This window comes from Teleopsis dalmanni, chromosome 1 (genome assembly GCF_002237135.1).
Source record: "Teleopsis dalmanni isolate 2A chromosome 1, ASM223713v2, whole genome shotgun sequence".
NCBI lineage: Eukaryota > Metazoa > Arthropoda > Insecta > Diptera > Diopsidae > Teleopsis > Teleopsis dalmanni.
Window position 1 is genome coordinate 159,786,172 of NC_051846.1, and position 23,287 is coordinate 159,809,458.

The 23,287-nt window shown below is 32.4% G+C and overlaps 1 protein-coding gene across 1 annotated transcript; it reads left to right on the top strand.

Moving 5' to 3' along the window:
* Nucleotides 1-19,793: 19,793 nt before the first annotated feature.
* Nucleotides 19,794-22,961, top strand: LOC119666567. The gene has a single exon (XM_038075848.1). The coding sequence runs from the start codon at nt 19,794-19,796 to the stop codon at nt 22,959-22,961; it is 3,168 nt and encodes a 1,055-aa protein (XP_037931776.1).
* Nucleotides 22,962-23,287: the final 326 nt, after the last annotated feature.

The following is a 23,287-nucleotide window of genomic DNA, read 5'->3' on the forward strand; positions in this document are numbered from 1 at the left end:
GCGTCATATTAGCGCAGTGAACATTTTTTAATTTTGAAAATCGAAATAAAATCGAAATAAAATCGAAATTTGTGAATTTAACATAAACTCACTGTAAGTATATGCAAAATTAAGTAAATATATTTAAAATGATAATTGTAATTCTTTTCTTGTATTATGTAGATGCATCTGTAAGACATTATAAACGTTTAGTGAAAAAGAAAAAGGAAGAATTGTTATCGTTTAAAAAAGAAGGTATAAATGAAAAAGGGAATTTAAATCGTACATTTATCAAAATATTTTATTTTTTTACAGAAAATGATTTTGAAAGTTTTAGTTCGGAGACAACACTCTCCTGCAGAATAGCTGAACATATTAATATCACTAGTAATGCTATTAAATAACATAATATGTAAATAAGTTAAAATGTAAATAGGTTAATATGTAAATATGTAAATATGTAAATAAGTTAATATTTTAATAAGTTAATATGTAAAAATATTAATATGTAAATATGTTATAATATTGTTTTATGTAAATATTAATATTTTAATTTTATAAAACTTAAACATAAAATATAATTCATCCAAAAAAAATGTTTGGTATTTTATTTAAAAATCAATAGAAAAGGTAAATAAACATACAGCGCTGATATATTGCATTAAAAATTTGAAGAGGTAAGCGAACGATTCAGCCGCAGCGCTGAAAGTCCCGCTGGGTAACATCACATTCTCTTCGCTTCCTCTCGTTTTCAAGTTCATGTTCATGTTACGTTCATGAAAGTGTAAATTGGGACAAAGAAATGTTTAGTTCATGTTTTATATTATTCAGTGCAAGTGGTTCGCAGGTGGTGACTTATAATAATGAGTAAACAATTAAAATTGAATAAAAAACTTGCGGTTTTAGAAATAATAAAGGAGAAGAAGGTAAGGACAAAAGAATAATATAAATTTGAACATTTTGTATTCGTTTTATTTGGCCTTGTTTTGGTTGATATCTATATTTGTACAGTTGTGTACAAATAATTAAATTTACAAAACAAAAAGGTGGTATTAGCGGTTTTCAAGAACAAAAGGGTTGCACCGTTAAGTTTGTTTAATAAAAAATTGTCAGTTAAGTGCTATACATATTTGTATCGTTACAAAATATTTAAATTTAAAAATATATATTTAGTTTTGATTTTCATTATAAATGGTATTGATTTTTGCTTATTTCTTTTATAAGGATATATTATTTGCTTCATTTAAAGGGAACATGTGCTCTCGATAAGACAAAATTGATGCTTGGACGAAAATATTGCATACGGCACAATCCCTCGGGTTAGCTGGAACTAACCGCAATTGGAAATATGCTCGCGATGCATTGTTTGGCATGTGGAAGTCTCGCACAATAGTAAATTATTAATTTATTTATGAAATAAATATTTTAATAGTTAATTCGTAGGCTAAGCGCGATAACATGAAAATAACTGGTGCGGTTAAGGGTCGAGAAATGCTACTTGACCCTTCCGACTGTCAAATCTTGGATATTATTGGTCAAGATAGTCCGTCAATAGTCGGAATAGCAGCAACAGAAAGAGATGGTGTACAGATAGACGAAGAATTGCCGATGTTGGAGCAGCAACAACCTCCTAACCAAAGCAGTTTAAAAAAACGCAAGAAAGTGCCATCGGCACTGTACGAGGAAGCAAAGATGGCATATTTAAATTTAGAAATAAAATATAAAAAATTAAATACACTAATTTAAAAAAAAACCATTTTATTTAATAAAAGTGAACATATAAGAAATTTGTGGAATTAAATCGAACGTGAGTAAACCGTTAGGACAACTTTCACATCAAGGCGTAAACTTAGAGTGGTGTAACAAGCAAGAAAAATCATTCAATGACCTGAAATCAATATTAACGAAAAATCAATATTAACAAAAGTGATATTTGGAATGAAAAATAAAGTGGGTGTGATCGCGGAGTTGGAAACTTCTGAAATGGGAAAAGATGTCTTAAAAAATGGTAGAAAACTGCGTGGCACTCAGATTTATATTGGAAAGGACTTAAGCTTTACTAGACAGGAAAATAAATCAGCTTTATTACAGCTGAATAGAGATCTTGAAGCCATCAAAAAGACTCGCAAAATTTATGTTAAAAAGTGAAGCTGATTTTATGGAGGAATTAAAACGTTTGTATGTTGAGACTGAAGTTAATGAAGTGATCGAGAGAAACACGCTATATAAGAAAATAAAACAGCCAAAAAACTGTTAGCAGAGAAGGAAATAGTCGTGTCAAATTGGAGTACACTGGCCTACATTTCGCTAATAAAAATCAAATATGTCAAACAAAAAAATAAATACTGTGAAACTCAAAAAAATGCAAATGCAGACAGGTCAGACACTAAATCAGCATATAAATTTAAAATATTATCGCATAATGTAGCTGGTTTAACTAATAAGTATAAGTATATAGAATTTATGAATTATGTTAAAAAATTCGACATATTTGTTTTATTTGAAACATTTTTAGTAAGTTAGACAGATTATATTGAAAATACATTTAGGGAATACAATCTTCATTGGGAGACTGCAATAAGAACAGCAAATAGAGGTCGAGCCAGTGGAGGAAAACTGTATGGTGTACGAAAGCAATTGCAATTTTGCGGTACTGTGGTACAAGCCCATTATGAACTCAACAGTAATCGAGATAACCACTAATAATCAAGAATTATGTTTAATCCCAGTTTATCTAAATTGCAATAACTGGCAAAATGATTTCAATAACTTAAGTGATATATTAGTGGAAGCTCAGAACGAAAATGTGATAATAACAGGTGACTTCAATGCACGAATAGGCGAAGAACAATGTCTGGAATTCAGCCCGAGTATGCAGTGGTCTGAAGTATTGGACCACAGAGTAGCAAAGGATACAAATGTAGGTAGAAATTCCTTCAGTTATGCCCTGCCGTATGTAACAAACGAAGCTTTAGATGCTCCAATAACGATTGAAGAAATCTATGCAGTGCTCCAGAATTTAAAAAATAACAAGGCCGCAGGTGAAAACAGAATTTCAACTGAGTCTTTAAAATATGCCACGCCACAGTTTATAGAGCGTATGGCTAAATCGTACAATTATATATTTGAAAATGCAGTCCACTATTATTTTTGGTATAATAATTTAATTTAATATTTATATTGTATTGAGTTTATAAGTAATAATATTTTTTTAATATTTATAAAAACTAGTTATTAGATAAATCTAAACTTCCGGAAAACGGCTAAAATGCCATAGCTGTAAGCTTTATATATATAATATATTTGTTATTAATTTTTATGTAATACAACAAATTTAAAATGAAAAAGAATATAAAGCTAATAAATACTAATACTACTATTAATTTGTTGTTTTGTTCAAATTTGATGATTAGAAGTCTAAATTTATTATTAGTTGCATTTTTATTATTGTCAGTGCAAGTTATATTTGTTGGTGTAAAACATACCAAAAATTACAACTCGCACATATCAGATAAAATAGTAAAGAATACAACTCTGTACATTTATAAGTAATTATGTTATTTTGTTTCCTTTTCATATATCTCTCTAATAAAGTACACCAAACGGAACAGACGTGTGTTTCTCCCTGCGGATAATCTAACAATATGAGTCATTATGGGCAAAGGAAATAAAATAGAATCATTAGGCATTAAAATTTTGGTAATTAAGTACTTCAAAGAAGGCAAATCCTATCGAGAAATAGGAAACTTTTTGTTCCATTTTCAAATGTCCAAAATATTAGAAAATACAAACAAAATGATTCAGTAGAAAATATGCCTAGAAGCGGACGTCCAAAAACACTTTCTCATCGAGATGTTAGTTATATACTGAAGTAGTGAATAAAAATTCAAAAGTTTGTGCCCCAAAACTGGCAAATGACATCGCTAATACTTCGAGCAAACATGTTCATTCAAAAACCGTCCAAAGGGCTTTAAGAGAGTATTGGTACAAAAGCAGAGTTCAACGAAAGAAGCCACTAATAAGTGAAAGAAATAAGCGGCTTAGATTGGCATTTGCCAATCTAAAAAGTTAGTGCCCCAAAACTGGCAAATGACATCGCTAATACTTTGAGCAAACATATTCATTTAAAAACTGTTCAAAGAGCTTGAAGAGAGCATGGGTACACGTGGAATTTTGGAAAACTGTGCTTTTCACTGATGAATGCAAATTCAATTTGTTAGAAAGTGATGGTCGTGCAAGAGTCTGGCGCAAACCTAACACCGCCATGCAAACTAATAATGAAGCACGGTGGTGGTGCTGTGATGGTGTAGGGAGCCATTGGAGCAGCGTGTGTTGGGAATTTAGCTTTCATTAATGGTATAATGGACCAACATCAATACAAGAGTACATAGCAACAACATTTACAGCCTGCCTTCTGTGCACAAATTAGGTCTTGGACATAATTGGATTTGCCAACAGGACAATGATCCTAAACATACCGATTCTCTAGTGAATCGGTTAGGACATTAACATGGTTTCAAAAAACTGTGTTTGTGGAAGAGAGGTCCACTCAGACAGAAATCTTTCTGAAACAACTCCTATAAAAAGAAAGTTGAAAGAAGAATCATTAGTATTGGAAAAAACATTAAAGATATTGCAGAAGACATTTGAGGAAAAACCATGTTTCCTTAAATTAAAAGATGAAGAAATTAGAGAATGTTAGAGAAGGAAAAAAGAAGTTATTTAAATCTCACACAGAACATAAAACCATACATAATATGGCACAGGAATCAGGGCAAAGTTTTGATAGAACAGCTTTGCAGTATGTGTAAAAAGTTGCCAATCGTCATCCAAATGGATACAGGCATGATGTACACTTAAAGACTAAGGTTTTTGACGTGAACGCAGTTTACGTGATTTCGAATCAAGTTAGCCAAAATCTTCCGGCTTAACTCACAGCAGTTTTATAGCCTTGGTGAAACTTCAGAGTATAAACTTAATCGCCATTTTTCCATTGTCATTTTGTCATTTTGATCAGAGTATTATTATTAATAAAAGTAGACGTGAAAATTGCCCAACAGCCGGTACTGCGGCCTGAAGAGTCCTATTGTACCAATTTCACTATTGATTACACAAAGCTCTTTAAAGCTTTGTAAACAAAATCTAGAACTGAATCTAGAGAAGAGCTCTTAATCTGCTCGGGTCACAGAAATTTCATATGAAAGAGGTTTCTTCTGTGCGTTATTAAAGCTGGACAGTCACAAAGAATGTGCATGGTCGTTTCCTCATCTTCGAGGCATAATCTGCATTCCGAGTTAGCAGATAATTATAGTTTATGAAGGTGATATTTCAGACCATAAGCATCTGTACTGAAACCCGTTATCAAACTTAAATTACATTTTGAGAATTTAAGAATGTCTTTGTAGGAATACAGTGTTATCAGTGCTTTGCTTTGTCTGAGTCCTGGAAAGTTTACCCAGTACACCAGCCGCATTTGATTTTCCCTTTCCTTGATAATCTGTTTTGTACTGGCCCAGTTATATTAGATTAGTTAAGTTGTTAATGTAGACGAGCATCGTCATTTTTTAAAGTTTAAAAGAAGAAGAAGTATTCTTCTTCATTCAATAATACTACAATTGCTTTTCTATAATACACTGCCTCTTTGTGTATATCCATTAAATTATAATTTAAAAATAAATTTTGAGTATTTTGAAATTATATTTTTCTTTACATATTTTTATTATCTTAATTTTTATATATATTCTTATATATTCTTAATAATAGCATATTTTTATAATAGAGATTTGAAATCAACCATTCGTTGTGCACCCCGTTTAACAAATGCTCACGTCAGACTTAACTGCATCCAAAAAATGCGGTTCAAGTGTTCAGTAATATGGTACAATTGCTTTATGAATGAGAACACTTTTTAGATCCAACTTGACGAAGCCAAGTTTATTATTTAGTAATACAGCTGAATTTTTCCTTTTTTTAATAATCTTTTTAATATGTTTAACTCAAGCAGCACAGGCACTTTAGGATTTAAGAAAGGCTTAAGTGGTTCCGCTGACCAAATGAACTTTCTAGTTACGGCAGAAAATCTTCTAAAGTCTATTGTAATTAAAAATACTGAAGGCTTATGATAAGTCTTTATATATAGATATAAATGTTTATGATATATATTTTGTTTTTAGACATAATAACTGAAAATGAATAAGGGCGAAAACAAAACTAAGAGGTAGTCTATTTCCTTGGAAACCAAAACTAAAATTTAGAACGGTTGGCAGAAGGTCAAGGATCCACAGCTGTTGGTAAAGAATTTGGATACAAAAACGTGCAGGTGTAATAAATTCATCCAGTAATTCTGCAACAAATAATAGCGCTGCTAAACGATCATCTTATTCGTGAAACATTTTGATATAGAAAATGGAATAGGCGCTTATATTGTGGATTCAACAATTAAATCAAAAACGAATGCCAGTTGACGGAGAATTAATTAAAGAGAAAGTAATGCGATTTTATAATGAGTTGAAGAATTTAGAGCCGTCTGGTTCATGGTCTCACATTGGAAGCTTGAAATTTTCGGAAAGCACTGGCTGGTTAACCGGGTTTTTAAAACGACACGCACTTCACACTCTGAAGACATTGTGCGAACCTGCATCCTCTAATGTTGTGAAATTGTGCCACTAATTGGAACAAGAACCAGAAGAAAGATCTGAAATAAAACTTATTACTGAAGAGAGTAAAGAATCACAAGAAGAAAAAGAAACAATGGCGTCGTACGCAAAGCAAAAGTAGACGACGTATTTATTTAAATTTTTGATGGCTCAGAGTATGCAAGCTGGAAAAAAAATCCTTAAATTGCTAGAGTTTAAAGAGTGTAGAGAGCAGACTGTGCGACAAAGATTAGCATCCGAGAAAGAAGATGATTGGAACAAAAAGTATATTAGAGCTACGAACTATATATACAGTTCAATATCAAATTAGATTAGATTGTATTATTAGAATGTATTAGCCATTTAAACACAAGCTATGAAATAATGAAAAAATTCGATTAAATGTACTCGAAGGAATCAACTGCTCTGCAGATAGTTTGCCGTAGCAAAGTAGAAAATGTTAAATTGAAAAATTTTGAAAACGAAACAATATTTTTTGATGATTTTGAAAAAGCAAATGCATTATTAGCTGCAAGTGGGAAGTTGGACGAACAAAAGAAACTTCGTTATATGGTAAAAGCATTACCACCAGAATATAACATATTTCAACGATTTCAGAAGTTTTGGCCGAAAATAAACGTTGATAATTTTACAGTCAGCTTAGAAAATAAAAAAGAAAATCGTTAAATACAGATGATGTGTTACTAATTACAAGTTTCCTTTATAAGATTCGTAAGGATAACCAACCAAGAGATGATTATAGGGAACTTCTGGAACTTGCATTAATGTTTTTAGGAGAATCAAAGCTCCATTCCAAGGTTTCAATCTTCTTTCTACTCTCAGTCAATATGAAAAAATTGATGAAAATATATCTAAAGCTACTTTGGAGAAATTATGTAATCATCTTTGGTATTTAAGCTCCGAGCTTGTTGGGGGGTTTGGCATTTTTCGATTCAAATATATAGTCTAAAACAAAAAAAAGATGGTTTCGAATTTGAATATAGAAAGTGATGACATGGACGTCGAGAGAGTATCAATAGATCGTGCAAAAATAACTGAAATGATCGAAAAGGGAGTTGAACAGTTTGTATGCAAACATATTAAAAACATTTTAATCGTTTTAAGTTGTGCGATGACTTTTTGAAAGCATGTCCTACAAAATGGTATGAGGAACTTAGTTGTATTCAAGCTAAGAAAACGCTTTTAAGCTTGAAAGTACTAAACGATACGGCAGAGCGAGGAGTGAAACTACTGCTGGTCTATAATTCAATTTTAAAAAAAAAATAAGAATCAAAAACAGTACATATTGAAAATTGTTAACGATTACCGCCGTCGTTTTCCAAATTGTAATAAGAATACTTTGCTCCAGCAACTTTAACTAAAATAATAAAAATTATGTCGGAGAAACCTAAAATTAGTACTTTTTTATAACTAGAATTAATAAATTTTAGAAAGATTGGATTTATTTTAAATTTTTAGGAAATATTAAATTATTTGTAAAGCTGACAATTACATTCATAGTATATACTTGTAAAGCTAGCAATCGGGTGACTTCGACTTATTTTATCTATTTCACAATAATTATTAGAAATACAGAAAAACTTTGTATGAGTGAATTGTTTATTTTAAATAGGCCTATAACTTTTAGAAAGACAGTTTTTATGTAAAATTAAATATGTCAGAGATATAAGCAATCAAAGATGAATTTTATGGAAAAATTCGTTATTTTTCAATCTTTGGGGCTCTTGGAGCACCATTTCCACTTATCCAATTGAACTAAAATTTTACACAGATTATTTTTTTTTAGTAAAATAAACCGATCTGGGGGTGTCGTCAACCGATTTTTCGCACCACATGGAGAAGAACAATCTGACAGGAAACTAATAAATCATTTAACGAATTGAGACATTTAGCATTAAACAGAAGTACTTGGCGATTTTATGTAAATAGTCTATGTTCCTGATGGAATACGGCTTATATTATTATTATTATAATATGTTAGAATATAAAACTACTTTTAAAATAATGTTCAATAAAAAACCTAGCATAGAGCACTTAAAAATATATGGAAGTAGAGTTTTTGTGACGATATAAATAATCAGAAAATTATTAGTAATAAAATTGTGAATGAGACTAGCGAAAGTAATAAAAAAGTGGAAATTAGGTAGTCTAATAGAAAGAAAAATCCAGTATTAAGATACGGTTATGAAGAAACTGCAACCAATTTTATATATGTAAATTGTGACGCAAGCGTCCCTGGTAATTTTTATGAAGCAGTAAATAACCCAGAAGGGTATGAACAGGGAACTAATAAGGTTTGCAAGTTAGTAAAATCATTATATGGTTTGAGAGAAAACCCAAGATCATGGTACAATTGTTTCAATGAATTCGTTATGAAATTAGGTTTTGAAAGAAGCAATTATGACTATTGTCTCTTCATAAAGATAATGGAAAACCAAATGACGTACATACTTCTATTTGTTGATGACTTATTAATATGTAGTAAGAATCAACCGGAAATCACATAAGTAAAACAAAGTTTAACAAATTAATTTAAAATGAAAGATATGGGTAAAGTTAGAACGTATATAGGCATAGAAATAAATCACAATATACGAGAACAAGCTTTAACATTAAGTTAGTGTTGTGTATGAACCAATATGGCAACACAGTTTTGTGGAGTTTCACAGTTTATCATTTTGACTGAGTAGTGTGTGTATTAGTAGTTTTTTAGGCATTAAGTTAAACTAAGCAAATGTATTATTATAATTTGAATTAATAAATAACGTAGAAATACAAATGTGGTGTCAGAAGTGGGATCGGGAAAATGAGTCTCATAGCAAGCGATATGAAGGCCATGACGAAATCACTTGCGGTCCCGATTCGATAGGCAGTGACGGAAGCGGCGCAAGGCGCTGCTGTTAACAATTCAACATATTCAAACGCAAGTTCGGTGCAGACATCTAAACAGCCATCATTTAAGATTGCAGAATTTAAATTCGGAGAAGGATCCTTAGTGCAGGATTTTTTCACGCGTGTGGACTGGGCACTAGGTTTGAGCAAGATACCGGAAGACGAACAAGGCAAGTATGTACGTGTACACAAAGGAGCAGAACTCAACGATGCTCTTAAAATTCTCGATAGCCCAACTGCACCTGACATGCTCACATACAACGAAACAAAAAATATTTTAATTCATCATTTTGACGATACATGGAATAAGTACGCTGAAAGCGTTAGGTTCTGGCAAATTAAACAAGGGAAGAGAGAGTCAATTTCCAAGTTTGTACTTCGCTTAAAAGACGGTGCTAGATTCTGTAGTATGGAGAGTTCTTAAATAGAATGCTGGTATAGCAATTGCTATATAAGGTTAAATCGCGCATTATTTGTGATGAAATAGTTATTAGAAAACCAAAAAATTTTACTGAAGTACATATGAAATTTCGTATACATTCGAGCGAGCGCAAAAAACAAACGACAAGAGTGCAGAGTTAGAGCAACCAAGTGAGCCAACATATAAGCTTAGTTGCGTTCCAATAAAAAAAAAACACTAGTGAGAACAATGGAAAAGCGATGCGGGTAACAAAAGAAAGACAGCGAATTGTTATGGATGTGGAAATCAGCACCTCAGAAGAGAGTGTAAATTCAGTAAGTCCAAATGCTTGCGTGTGGGAAAGTCGGTCAGTTGCCAAAGTATGCAGAACGAAATAAGACCAAATAGCAGAGGATGAACCGGAACCAGTTCAACAAATACTCAGAATTAATGCACTCAGTAGGAAGAATGATGGTTCCTGTAAAAATTGATGGAAAGGAAATTCAAATGGAATAATACACCGGCGTTCAATATGTGGTAATTAGTTTCAGAACTCTTTGATCGATAAAACCGAATTTCAAGTTGCTTAAGAGTGATAAGCTATTCACAAGCTACACAAGCGTCAATGAGTAAAATAGTACGGCGGCTTAGTCTGTATGTTGTGGAAGGAGATTGTGATACACTAACGTCAAAATTAGTGAATAATTCATTTGTAATAAAAAAAATATACATTTTGTGGCAAACTAGTTACATATTTTTGACACCGACACACGTTTAGTGAACACGATGCAGAACTATGGTGTGAACTATGGTTCACACAAGTTGATGCATTATAGTAAGGAATTTATTCAAAATTATTCTAACATTGAACTTCTACCCCTAGTCTAAAGAATTATAGGAATGGGAACAAAATTTTCTCTACAATTTGAAAAAAAAAAGATGTCAACATGATTACTATCATCAAAGATTTTGAATATTGCATACAACAACATCCGTATAACAATAATAAATTAGACCAATTGATAATGAAAGGAATGAATATTATGGACAACAACTTAGTAAAAACAATAGTATGAAAAAAGACATAAATATTACGAAAAAAATCTTTACAGGATAATGACAACATTGTTATGACAAGAGCAGATAAGGGAAAATCTACTGTTATTTCATACAAGGAAGAATATGTCCAATATATGACAGAGATATTTAGTGATGAAAATATGTATGAAGTTGTAAACAAAGATCCTACTACATCAATTGAGACTAAAAGTAATTAAATTATTGACTCACTATTAAAAACGAGAATCACAAAAACAGAGTTGTATCAATTAAAAAAGCACACTAAGTCCCAAAACATAGAGTCTCAGAAAAACTTATAAAGTAGGAAAAATAGCCTATAGATCCGTCATTTGTAACATAATTCACCTACTTATAACTTATCCACATTTATTCATAAAATATTCTCAAAAATGTGTTTCACTTTCCACCGTAGTATTAAAAACTCGTACGAAGCAATTGAGATATTAAAAAAGACGAATATTCCAGATGGATACATATTAATATCATTAGATGTAATATCCCTGTTTCCCAATATTCCCAAAACCTTGGTGATATATATGATCAAAAAATACTGGTGTTTTATAAGTTGTTTTACGACAATTCCAAAAGACAAATTCAAAGAAATTATTTTATTTATTTTTAACAATAGTTTTTTAAATTTAATAAAAAAATTATACATCAATTGGACGGTATATCAATGGGAAATCCAGCATCACCATCACTAGCTAACTTCATTATGGAGATTATAATTTCAACAGTTCTAGAAAAATTACCATTTGAAGTAACATTAGCTCTGCATTACCTTGATGACATTTTATTTGCAATACATAAGGACAAAGTTAAAAATACTGATGCAGTTTTCAATAATGTTAACCCGCACATTCAATTCACATATGGAATTGAAAATAATAGAAAAATTCCTTTCTTAGATATAATGGTAATAAGAACTAACAACAAGATTGTCACCAACTGGTATAAGAAACCTACATCTATAGGTAGATTGCTTAATTTTTTATCTAATCATCCAATATATCAGAAGTAAATACTGTTAGAAACCTTATAAACAGAATTAAAGCTTTAAGTGATGAAATATTAATGGAAGATAATATCAAACAAATTAAACAAAATTCATAACAATAACTAACCCAAATATTTCATTAACAAAATATTGCAATCAAATAAACATATACAAGTAGTTAAAAAGACAATAGTGATTATGCTAAAATTGCAAAAGTGCAAGAATATCTCTGTTGCAGAATTGCAACATCAAAACTGAACAGCTGTTTCTGCGGCGTACCACATCTACATGAGAAGCAAAATATGTCAAAACCGCTGTCTTTTTCCTATTTTGTTTCATTGCAAGGATATATACATGGGATTAGAATCTCTATAGCAAGATTGTAAGCAATTGCAAGAAATGTGTGTGTTTTATTGTTGTCCATTGCAAGCTCGCTCAATCTGTGGGCGATATGCAATGAATTTGCAGAACAAAATTTGCAAAATACCCCTATGGAAAACATTGATAAATGGAATAATGAGCAATTAATTTTTGTGATATAGAAAATAGATGTTATATGAGAGATATTTCAGTTTTAAAACCCAATATACATATACACAAATATCCTCCATTTTGTGGATAAAATTGTTTATTTACATATTAGTTTATGTACAATAGAAGATAAAACAAAAATATGTGGTTTGAGTTATACGTTATCTGTTATTGATGTGATGGTGATTTGTTTTATTTAATAATAGGTAAGTGACTTGGTTGAATGTTCATAGTATTTATCAGCTGTTCTGTCAACTGAACCGCATTTTAATATTATCAGAAATAATTGTGAAATACATTTAATTAAAAAAACTGATGCATTAAAAAAAAATTGAGCAATATTTATTAAATTTTCAGGGATAACTAACATTAATTGCCAAAATAAACTTTATATTAAATTAATCTCTATATAATTCTGTTAGCATAAAGAGTCAGGGTCTCGTCATTATCATATTTTCTCAATTAGAAAATTTATTTATAAAAACACGGAATGAGTAATATCAAAAACTATTAAGCGGTTTTCCACAAAATATCCCACTCATAAAGCAAAAATGGATTTAATTTACTGAACTTATTCAGTAATTTCCGTGTCTTAATATATATTTTAAGACAGATTTAATAAATGCTTTCAAGAGATTTTACGAACGAAAATCCCAAGTCATTTAAGAATATATCAGCTGACAAGGCTGAAATGCAAGTTTTCTAGTAAAATTGTCAGCTAAAAGTGCTATTAATTAGAATTCTCTAATAGAAGTCTTTAATAAATTTTAAGAGCTGCAAAACGGCTTTAAATATTTATGGAGCGGAGTATCTGTTATAGTAATTACTATAATCTCACTTTACTATAATCTGACTTTAATGTATTTTCGTCGATTTCAAAATATTTTAGTTGGTGTGAAATGATGCAGTTTTTCCAAAAAAAAAAAAAACATTTTTATAATAAAATTATCATATTAAAATATTGCATATAAGTATATGTCTAGTGTATGTTCGATCGCATAAAATTATAGTTAAACTGGAATTTTGATATCAATTTCAGTTTAAAAAATCCGAATGCAATTTTTATTGCTGGCAATGCCAACCTCTTGATAGAAGAGGGAAAAACAGAATTGTTTCTTATTTGCATGTCACCACAAACTACAAACTTCAGTTTGGTTTTCTTAGTGGAAGTGGTCGGTTGATTTGGTCGTGTTCGGGTGTCATTCAAGTGCTGGGCGTCTCGGCCGCCATTAAGAATTTTGAAAAATTGTATGTGTTATACTAAGTAAATCAGATTTTTTATTCTTGTTTTAGTTATTTTAATTAAAAAAATTTAACATTTATTAAGGTAAGATAAAAATATATATCGTATATGTGTGAATGTGCACTATATGTGTCTATGAATGTTTAATGTACAGTTTGTCCCAAAAGCCAGGCAATATTAAAAATTTCCTTACATTTTCCACTTCTAACTGTTGAAGTAATAATAGCAATAAAGTGGTTATATATTTTGTCATTATTTTATTCTGTTCTTATTCTGTCAATATTTTTATAAACCAGAATATAGACAGAAAAAATTCATTCTAAATAATTTACAATTGTGTAAACAACTCAATGGTTTGTTTCAGATAGTAAAATCAAAAAATTTTTATTTAATACTTCGTGTGCCGACCTTCAGCTCTTATTACAGCTTCTAACCTATTCATTGATCCGATAAGGTTTTTGTTGAGGTCATAGTCAATCGGAATCTTTGTCCATTCTTTTTTGATAAATTGCATCAATTGATTTTTGGATGTAGGCTTCCTTTTACTCACCTTCTTCATTACATGTGCCCACAAATTTTCAATAGGATTCAAGTCTGGGGTTTGGGCAGAGGTGTCAATATTTTTTGCAGTTATATAACTACCATGACATGCATTAATGGGACTTGTGTTTAGGGTCGCCATCCAGATACAGTTTAAATTTGAGCTCATTTAAGTTGTTTGAGTCTACAAAATTAAATTCTTATACACTTCTTTTAATATTAGTTTTTAAAATCTATATCAAGATTATGTTAGACCTAACTGGATTATGTCGGACCTAACTGGATTATGTCGGACCTAACTGGATTATGTCATCAATAACTACCTAAATGAAACCTAGATGGCATTGATTCAATCAATTTGTGAGTCACTTTGGAACGAATTTTCTTTATTTCAATTACAGTATCACCACGTTTTCGATTTTTGTCAATAGGGTCCGGAGACTCTTGATCACTTTTTTTTTTTTTTTTTTAATTTAATCTACTTTATAAAAATAAATGAATGAAGGATATAATGAAGGAGAAATATAATATAAGACAACAATTGTCCGGCTTACAATTGTTATTTAGTAAATATTTTTCCGATTATGAAAACTTTATTCAAAAATTAAAAGACGAGTTTTAGGGTCCCTCCATATGTCGGGCTTTAACAAACTGATTTTGAATTGATTGGTTTTTAAGTACGGCAGAGCACGTCTTCCGGCATAAGAATGCAAAAAAAGAAATATGATCTTATGCTGACGTAATGTCTGGAAGCCAATTACAAATTATATTTTATTGTTTAATATTTCACAATTAATATATTAAACTGAGGATGATAATATTTATTAAAAAATAATTTACTTGCTGATACTGGTAAATCTAAAGCACTTCAATGTTTGCGTTGCTGACTTATATATTTTTGATCTGAATGACAAAAGTGAATTTCAAAATATATCGATACTACGTGAACTTTTTTGATAAAATTCCACTGAATTTAATAACGACATTATGGTCTATTTCAAACGTATAACCACCCTGTACATCTTTTGCACATTGGTTCTTCCTAGATGTAAAAATATTGGAGTAGAATCTTTGCTCTTTAAAGCCGCTTCAATTTGTTGAGCTGCCTTGCAGAAATAGAAACTCTTTTATTCTGTCGGTCAGTGCAGAATTCGTTTTATTTTCTTTATACTTTAAGATGTTTTCAACTTTAATACTTGCCGTGTCTGTAGTTCCATATCAAAACCTCTGTAATACTTTCTACTGCACTTTATTACCTTAACAGGCCATGCTGCATAGCCTTGGTGTCTTGCAGAGACAAAGTCTCCCATATCGAACTGCTTCAACTGTTTCTTTTTTTTTGGCATATTTGTTTTTAAACACACAAAATATCAATTTAAAAATTATATTTTATAATTATCTTATTATATGTAGGATCTATATTCTTCCAATTTATTTTCTCGCTACACAACAGTACAACTACACAAAATATGTGCATCAGAATTGTGTTTTCTAGATTTAATTATTCAAATTGGATATTTCAAAGGGTTCCTTACTATAATCGGTTCATATTTATAATTTATATACCGGTAGTCTATTGAAGCTAACTGTTATATTAAATGTATTTGGAACAGCAAAATTTATTCATTATTATTAAATGAAATGATTTTATATAGGAAACGTCTTTTACTAATAATACAACATACATGTTTAATATAATGATAATTACAAATAATAAAATTTGGAAAAATAATTTTACATTTCGACTGTTTGTATAAAAACTGGTTCTCTTTAATGAGTATTATTCAGTGTTATCCATGAATTTTTGAGATGCGGTGTTAGCGGAACGAGATTTTTAAATATCAAACATTTCTTCTCAACCATTTTAAAGTCGATTTGACAAAACTAGAAATTTCTGAATTTGTTAACAGACTAATAGCATATTCACACTGCCTCATTTAGGCGCTTTTGCTCATTATAATCACTAATGAGGTTATATATGATTTACGATACAAAAATCTTTCCTATAAATGAGCTGGTTGTCTATAAATTTAAGGCGAAAAATGTCGAATGCAACCCTTTAAAATAAATATTCCAGGGTTTGTGTTTAAGTCGAAGAAATTAATATAAAAACACATTAATCATAAATAAATTGTTGATAAAATGTTATTATTATTAAATTGTTACATTAATTTTTTCCTTTCCATTGAGATCAGTGTACATACTCCAAATCTCTACAAAATAGTTCCATAAGAAATTATATCACATTATAAAAGCAAGAAATATATATAAGATTGAATATTATTATGATTTATATTATATTATGAACTATTGAAACTAAGATGGGGATACCTAATGTTCCTTCTTAAACTTTAATTTTAAATATATTATTATTGTTTGTGTTTGCATTTAATTAATATTATTTAATATTTTTGTTTTTTTGTTATTTGTTTACATGTGTTTACATATTATTTGGGCCAACACTGCAACCAGTCATTGACCAACGAAAAGTGCAATTTTGCATTATCAGCTTTTCTTGTTGGTCAATGCACTGAAGAAAGTGTGTAATATGTTGGCCTATAATTATGTCAGCACAGCGTAGGCAAATTTATTTATTTGTGAATTATGCATTAATATTTATTGTCAATTAATGCATAATTTAATAGCTTGTTAATCAAATAATTTTGTATAAATATAAGAAATTATGTTAATAAAATTCAGAAGGAAAAGAAAAATCAATTATAACTTTCTTACTTTCTCGCATCGGTTAGTTTGGGTTTCAAGTGCTCAAACTAACCAAAATAGAAAATACAAGTAGTTTGGGTTACAAGTGCTCAAACTACATTACACATAAAAATTGGCTACCAAGCTAACACAGATTAAGGATCTGGGTTAGCACCAAGTAGCGTACATTTTTTGGTGAGCCCGACGTGATTGTTGATGAAATATCAGCTTTCATTTTGTTGAAATACATATCAAAGGAGTCAATTACCTACAAAAGGATACACCAAAAGGTCTACTCAGTAACCAGCTGAAGTATTTATTCATTGGAATTTTCGGACCGAAAATTCAAACATCGCCATGGATGCGTTATTAAAGAAGCAGTCAGAGCTCGGTACAGAAATTGAGCGACTGATAACCAATTTCAAAAAGGATTCTAGTACCCGCAAGCAGGATACCACATATTATGAAGATCGGCTAAATAAACTAAACACGTTGTGGGATAATTTCGAATCTAATGATGCTGAAATCAAAGTACTGCCACAATCTGAACTTCAAAATGAGTATTTCAGTGCAGACTATTTCAAAAAAATCTCCAATCTAGTAGTCACATATGATGAAAGATTCAAGCTGGAGAAATCAAGGCTACTCCTGAAACCACAGGACGGGAAGCCAGTAATAAGCCCAAGAGGGCCAAATAATACTACATCGCTCATGCGAACCATGCAGAAGCAATCCTCATTAATGAATGCATTACGCACAAGCATAGATGAAATATATGAAGAAATAACCATAAAACATCATGCTAGTTATTATGATCTGAAGTATTCTCTGATAGAAAAATATCAGAAGGATCTGAGGGATAACAATGATGAAATATGGTCATCAGCCGACGCAGAAGACATCGTCGGATATACATGGGATCAATATTATTCAACGGATAAAGATGCCCAAAACGCGTTAATATATTTAAAACAACACAGTCAACCAACTGAAGGATTGACATCAGAGGGGCCTGCAGCAACTCAACAAATCAGACTGCCAAAAATAGTTTTACCAACATTTGATGGAGACTATTTGAAGTGGATTGAATTTAGAGATTTGTTCCAACAATTGATCCATGATCAATCAATAAGCGCAGCCCACAAAATGTTCCATTTATCTACAAATTTGGCGGGTGAGCCGAAAGCCCTCATACGGCATCTGCCAATTTCCGAGCAAAATTATAATATAGCTTGGGATATTCTGTCAAATCGGTATGACAACAAACGACTCTTGGTGACAGCATTACTCAATAAATTGTTATCACAACCAAATATAACAATTGAATCAGCAAGCAGTCTTAAGGGCATACATGATGTTACAAAAGAATGTTATTATGGATTAGCAGCTCAAGGTATTGATGTTAAATCTTGGGACGCCATAATGGTTCACGTGATTATTAGAAAGCTAGACAAAGCTTCACATACAGCATTCGAGCAATCGTTAGAAGACAGCCGAAGAATAATTTCATTAAAAGAATTATTGCGGTTCCTAGAAGGAAGATTTCAGGCATTCGAATCGATGACGAATGGAAACCACAAACAAAGTCACAAACCACGACATCCAGCAGTAGCACTTGCAGCTACAGACTCAGGATCAAAATGTATTACTTGCAATAGTAGTCATCAATTATTTTCATGCGAAACTTTCAAACGTAAATCCATACAACAGAAGTACGATTTACTAAAACGTCATAAATTGTGCACAAACTGCATGAAACCTGGTCATATGGCATTACAATGCTCCAGCAGGGGTTGTACTATATGCCAAAGAAGACATAATACACTGTTGCATCAAAATAGACACCCAGTTCAACCATCAAATCATATGTCAGTTGAAAACACTTCAAGGCCACTTGCACAAACAACTCTAATGTCGTCCATCAATCATGGTCATACCAGTTGCGTTCTTTTGGGAACAGCAAAACTTTTAGCCTCCAACTCTAATGGAAGAACAGTCGAGTGCAGAGCAGTATTGGATTCAGGTTCACAAATAAATATTGTGACTGAACGACTGGCATCCAGATTGGGGCTGCAAGTAAGCTCCAGTTCGATTTGCATCGAAGGCATAGGGATAGGTAAATTGAGTTCAAAAAGTCGTACAACACTTTCTGTGCAATCAAAAGTGACCGATTACAAAACAATACTTGAAGCATTTGTGTTGCCAAAAATTGTATCCAATCAACCATCGCAACACTTACAAATTTCAAATTGGAATCTGCCCAATAACATCCAATTAGCAGATCCTACATTCTATAAGTCTGACAAAATTGATATGTTGCTTGGAGCAGAATTTTATCATCAACTCCTAAGTCCTGGTCAAATACAACTTTCAAGGGAACTACCAATTCTACAGAACACTGTGCTCGGATGGATCGTATCTGGAAAAATCCAAAATGCTAACACAATGATTGCAACATGTGGAATAGCATCAGAAGATAGTTTAGAAAATGCAATAGAACAACTCTGAAAGGTTGAAGAAGTCGATACTCACTCAAAGGTCTTGTCAATAGCAGAACAACAATGTGAAGCTCAATTCACTCAAACTACATATCAGAATGTTACGGGACGATTCATCGTTCGTCTTCCTTTTATAAATGACAGATTCGCTTTGGGAGATTCGAAAGACATTGCTACAAATAGATTTCTAGCACTAGAGCGTAGACTTTCAAAGGATAGTCATCTCAAACGACAATATGTAGAGTTTTTAGATGAATATGAAAAATTGGGACATATGACCGAAATAGATATTGAAAGGATTATGTCACCACATTACTTTATACCACACCATTGTGTGCTTAAACCTGATAGTACCACCACCAAGTTACGTGTGGTATTTGATGCATCATCCAAAACAACATCAGGGCAATCTCTCAACGATTTACTACACACCGGACCAACTGTTCAAAGTGAATTACTATCTATTTTATTACGATTCCGTCTTCCTCGTTATGTGTTTACAACAGACATTGAAAAGATGTACCGACAAATACTTGTACATCCAGAAGACAGACAATGTCAGCTTATCGTTTGGAGAAATGAACCAAGTCAACCGATAAAGTACTTTGAACTCAACACAGTAACATATGGTACTAGATCAGCACCGTATCGAGCAACCAAATGTTTGCAAGTTTTAGCTGATGACAATATGCAAAATTATCCATTAGGTGCATCTGCTCTCAAACAAAACTTCTATGTAGATGACTGTTTACACGGCGCAGATAGTCTGAGAACATTGTTGGAAACTCAGAGTCAATTAAACAAAATACTGACAGCAAGCGGTTTTAAATTGCGAAAATGGTGCGCAAATCATCCAAGTCTACTACAAGGAATTCCACACGATGACTTAGAAGTCAATTTAGATTTAGAAAATAATAACGATACAACAAAAACTCTTGGGTTATCCTGGTGTCCAAAATCTGATAGTTTATGCGTCAAGGTTAAATTGGAACCTGTTTGCAGCACGACGAAGCGCAGTGCAACCTCAGATTTAGCAAGGCTATTTGATCCACTAGGACTTTTGTCACCAGTTGTGGTGATGGCAAAGATCTTTATTCAAGAATTATGGAATTTAAAGATGGATTGGGATGAAAAACTGCCGACTGAATTACATAAACAGTGGTTAGAGTTCCGGAACAATTTGACGAAAGTAAATTGTCTGCAGATATCTCGTCATATTTTCAAGGGTGAAGTTCCTGCCAACATTCAATTACACATCTTTACAGATGCATCAGAAAAGGCATATGGTGCTGCAGCGTATATGCGATCAACACTTCAGAATGGTCAAATTATTGTACGACTATTGTGCGCCAAATCTCGAGTTGCACCTTTGAAAAGGTTGACATTACCTCGTCTCGAACTTTGTGCAGCTGTAGTTGGCGCAGAACTAGCAAAAAGAATAAAGAACGATCTACAAATAAGAAATTACCAGACGTTCTTTTGGTGTGATTCACAAATAGTGATATCATGGATCAACTCTCCATCATCAAAGTTTCACACTTTCGTTGCAAACCGAGTAAGCAACATTCATCAATTAACAGCCACAAGTCAGTGGCGCCACGTCAGTTCGGAACACAATCCAGCTGACATTTTATCAAGAGGCCTTGCACCCCATAAACTACAGTCATCAAGTATGTGGTTTTATGGACCTATGTTCCTGCATGGTCGGGAAGAACTGTGGCCTTCAAAACCATCATCAGCGTTAAAATCCGAAACCCTCATTGATCCTGAAAGGAAGAAGGAAACTCCAGTATCTACATTGTCTGTTGTTGAAGGCACAGCAAATCCTGGAGAGTTCATATATTCAATAAGACACAACAACTCATTTGGAAGACTTCAACGGATATTATCGTATATATTAAGATTCGTAAAAAGAACCAGAAGAAAACAAAATGATCATTCAAGCAATTTTTTGACTCCAGATGATCTAGATGCAGCACATCAGGTCATCATCAAAAGCATTCAATATGCAGAATTTAAAAATGAAATCAAAATTATGAAATCTGATGGAAGAATAAATAAGTCCAGTGCATTGGCATCACTGGCACCTTTTATTGATAATACAGGCATCATAAGAGTTGGTGGACGGTTGGATGCAGCCTCATTATCGTATGACGCCAAACATCCTATGTTGTTGCCTTATAACGACCCCATTGTCAAATTAATAATGGAACAAGTCCATAAGAAATACATGCACTGTGGTCCGCAGTCTCTCCTAGCTAACATGCGTCAACGATACTGGCCAATTAAGGGCAAGTTGATGGCAAGGTCAGTAGTACAACATTGTGTACGTTGTACTAAAGTAAGACCACGATTTTATGAACAACTGATGGGTAATTTGCCAGCGACAAGAGTACAACCTGGGCGACCATTCCTCACCACTGGAGTGGACTTTTGCGGACCTTTTTGGATACATTACAGAATCCGAGACAAGAAACCACACAAGGCATACATTGCTGTGTACTGTTGTTTTACAACTAAGGCAGTTCATCTCGAAGTAGTCAGCGATTTAACCACAGATGCATTCATCGGATCGCTGAAACGTTTTGTTGCTCGAAGAGGACACTGCAAAAATTTGTTTTGTGACAATGCCACAAACTTCGTGGGAGCAAGCAATCAATTACTTGAACTTGCAGACTCAATTCAAACAAGCAAGGCACAAGAGAAGATAATTAACGAATGTAATGAAAGAGGAATAACATTTAAATTTATACCTCCTCGTGCACCGCACTTCGGTGGACTGTGGGAAGCAGCAGTCAAATCAGCAAAACACTTATTGATACGAAGTACTAAGACGACTTCACTAACATATGAGGAACTAGAGACTGTGGTATTAGAAGTCGAAGCAATACTGAACTCTCGACCATTGACACCTATGTCGAGTAATCCGAATGACTTGTCAGCACTAACACCTGGTCATTTCTTAATCGGAGAACCACTCACAGCAATGGCAGATGCAAAGGCCCAATCAGGAAATATAAATCTGGTGACAAGGTGGAAATTAGTTTCTCGCCTCAAATTGGACTTTTGGGAACGTTGGAAAACCGAGTACCTCACTGAACTACAATGTCGACACAAATGGAAAGCAGCCAATCCAAATATAAAAGAAGGTACTCTTGTAATCATCAAGGAAGATAATGTTCCTACATTAAAATGGCCGCTTGGACGTATTGCAAAGGTATATAAGGGAGATGACGGTCTAGTTCGCGTGGTTGATGTTAAAATGGCATCAGGAACTCTAAAACGTCCTTTGACAAGATTAGCACCTCTGTTTCCAGCCGATGAACAATCTCCTGCTTCTGATGAACAACTTTCAAAGGTTTTTCCAAAGGCGAACTCGAAAACACCACACGAAGGCACAGATCAAGACGAGCCACCTAAAAAGAATTACAAAACCAGCTAATTAAGGAAAACTTGACATATCTTCCCTCTAGAGTGCGACTAAACAGTATTCATCATCATACGATAAGTTATTTGGCGTTGTTAATTTCTATAACAATAATAATAATCATTACTTGGAAAACCAAACATAACAGATGTCAGAAACACACAATAAGCGAAATTTCAACACAAGGAAATGATATGCAGAATGCAGAATTACGTCAACAAAATTTGGACTTCACTGTGACCACAACCTAGGACAAGTTGAGTTGGCACTCAACGGCGGGGAGAATGTTTGTGTTTGCATTTAATTAATATTATTTAATATTTTTGTTTTTTTTGTTATTT

Excerpts from the sequence above, each read along its gene's own strand:
- LOC119666567 (XM_038075848.1), top strand. The coding sequence starts at position 19,794 with ATGACCGAAATAGATATTGAAAGGATTATGTCACCACATTACTTTATA.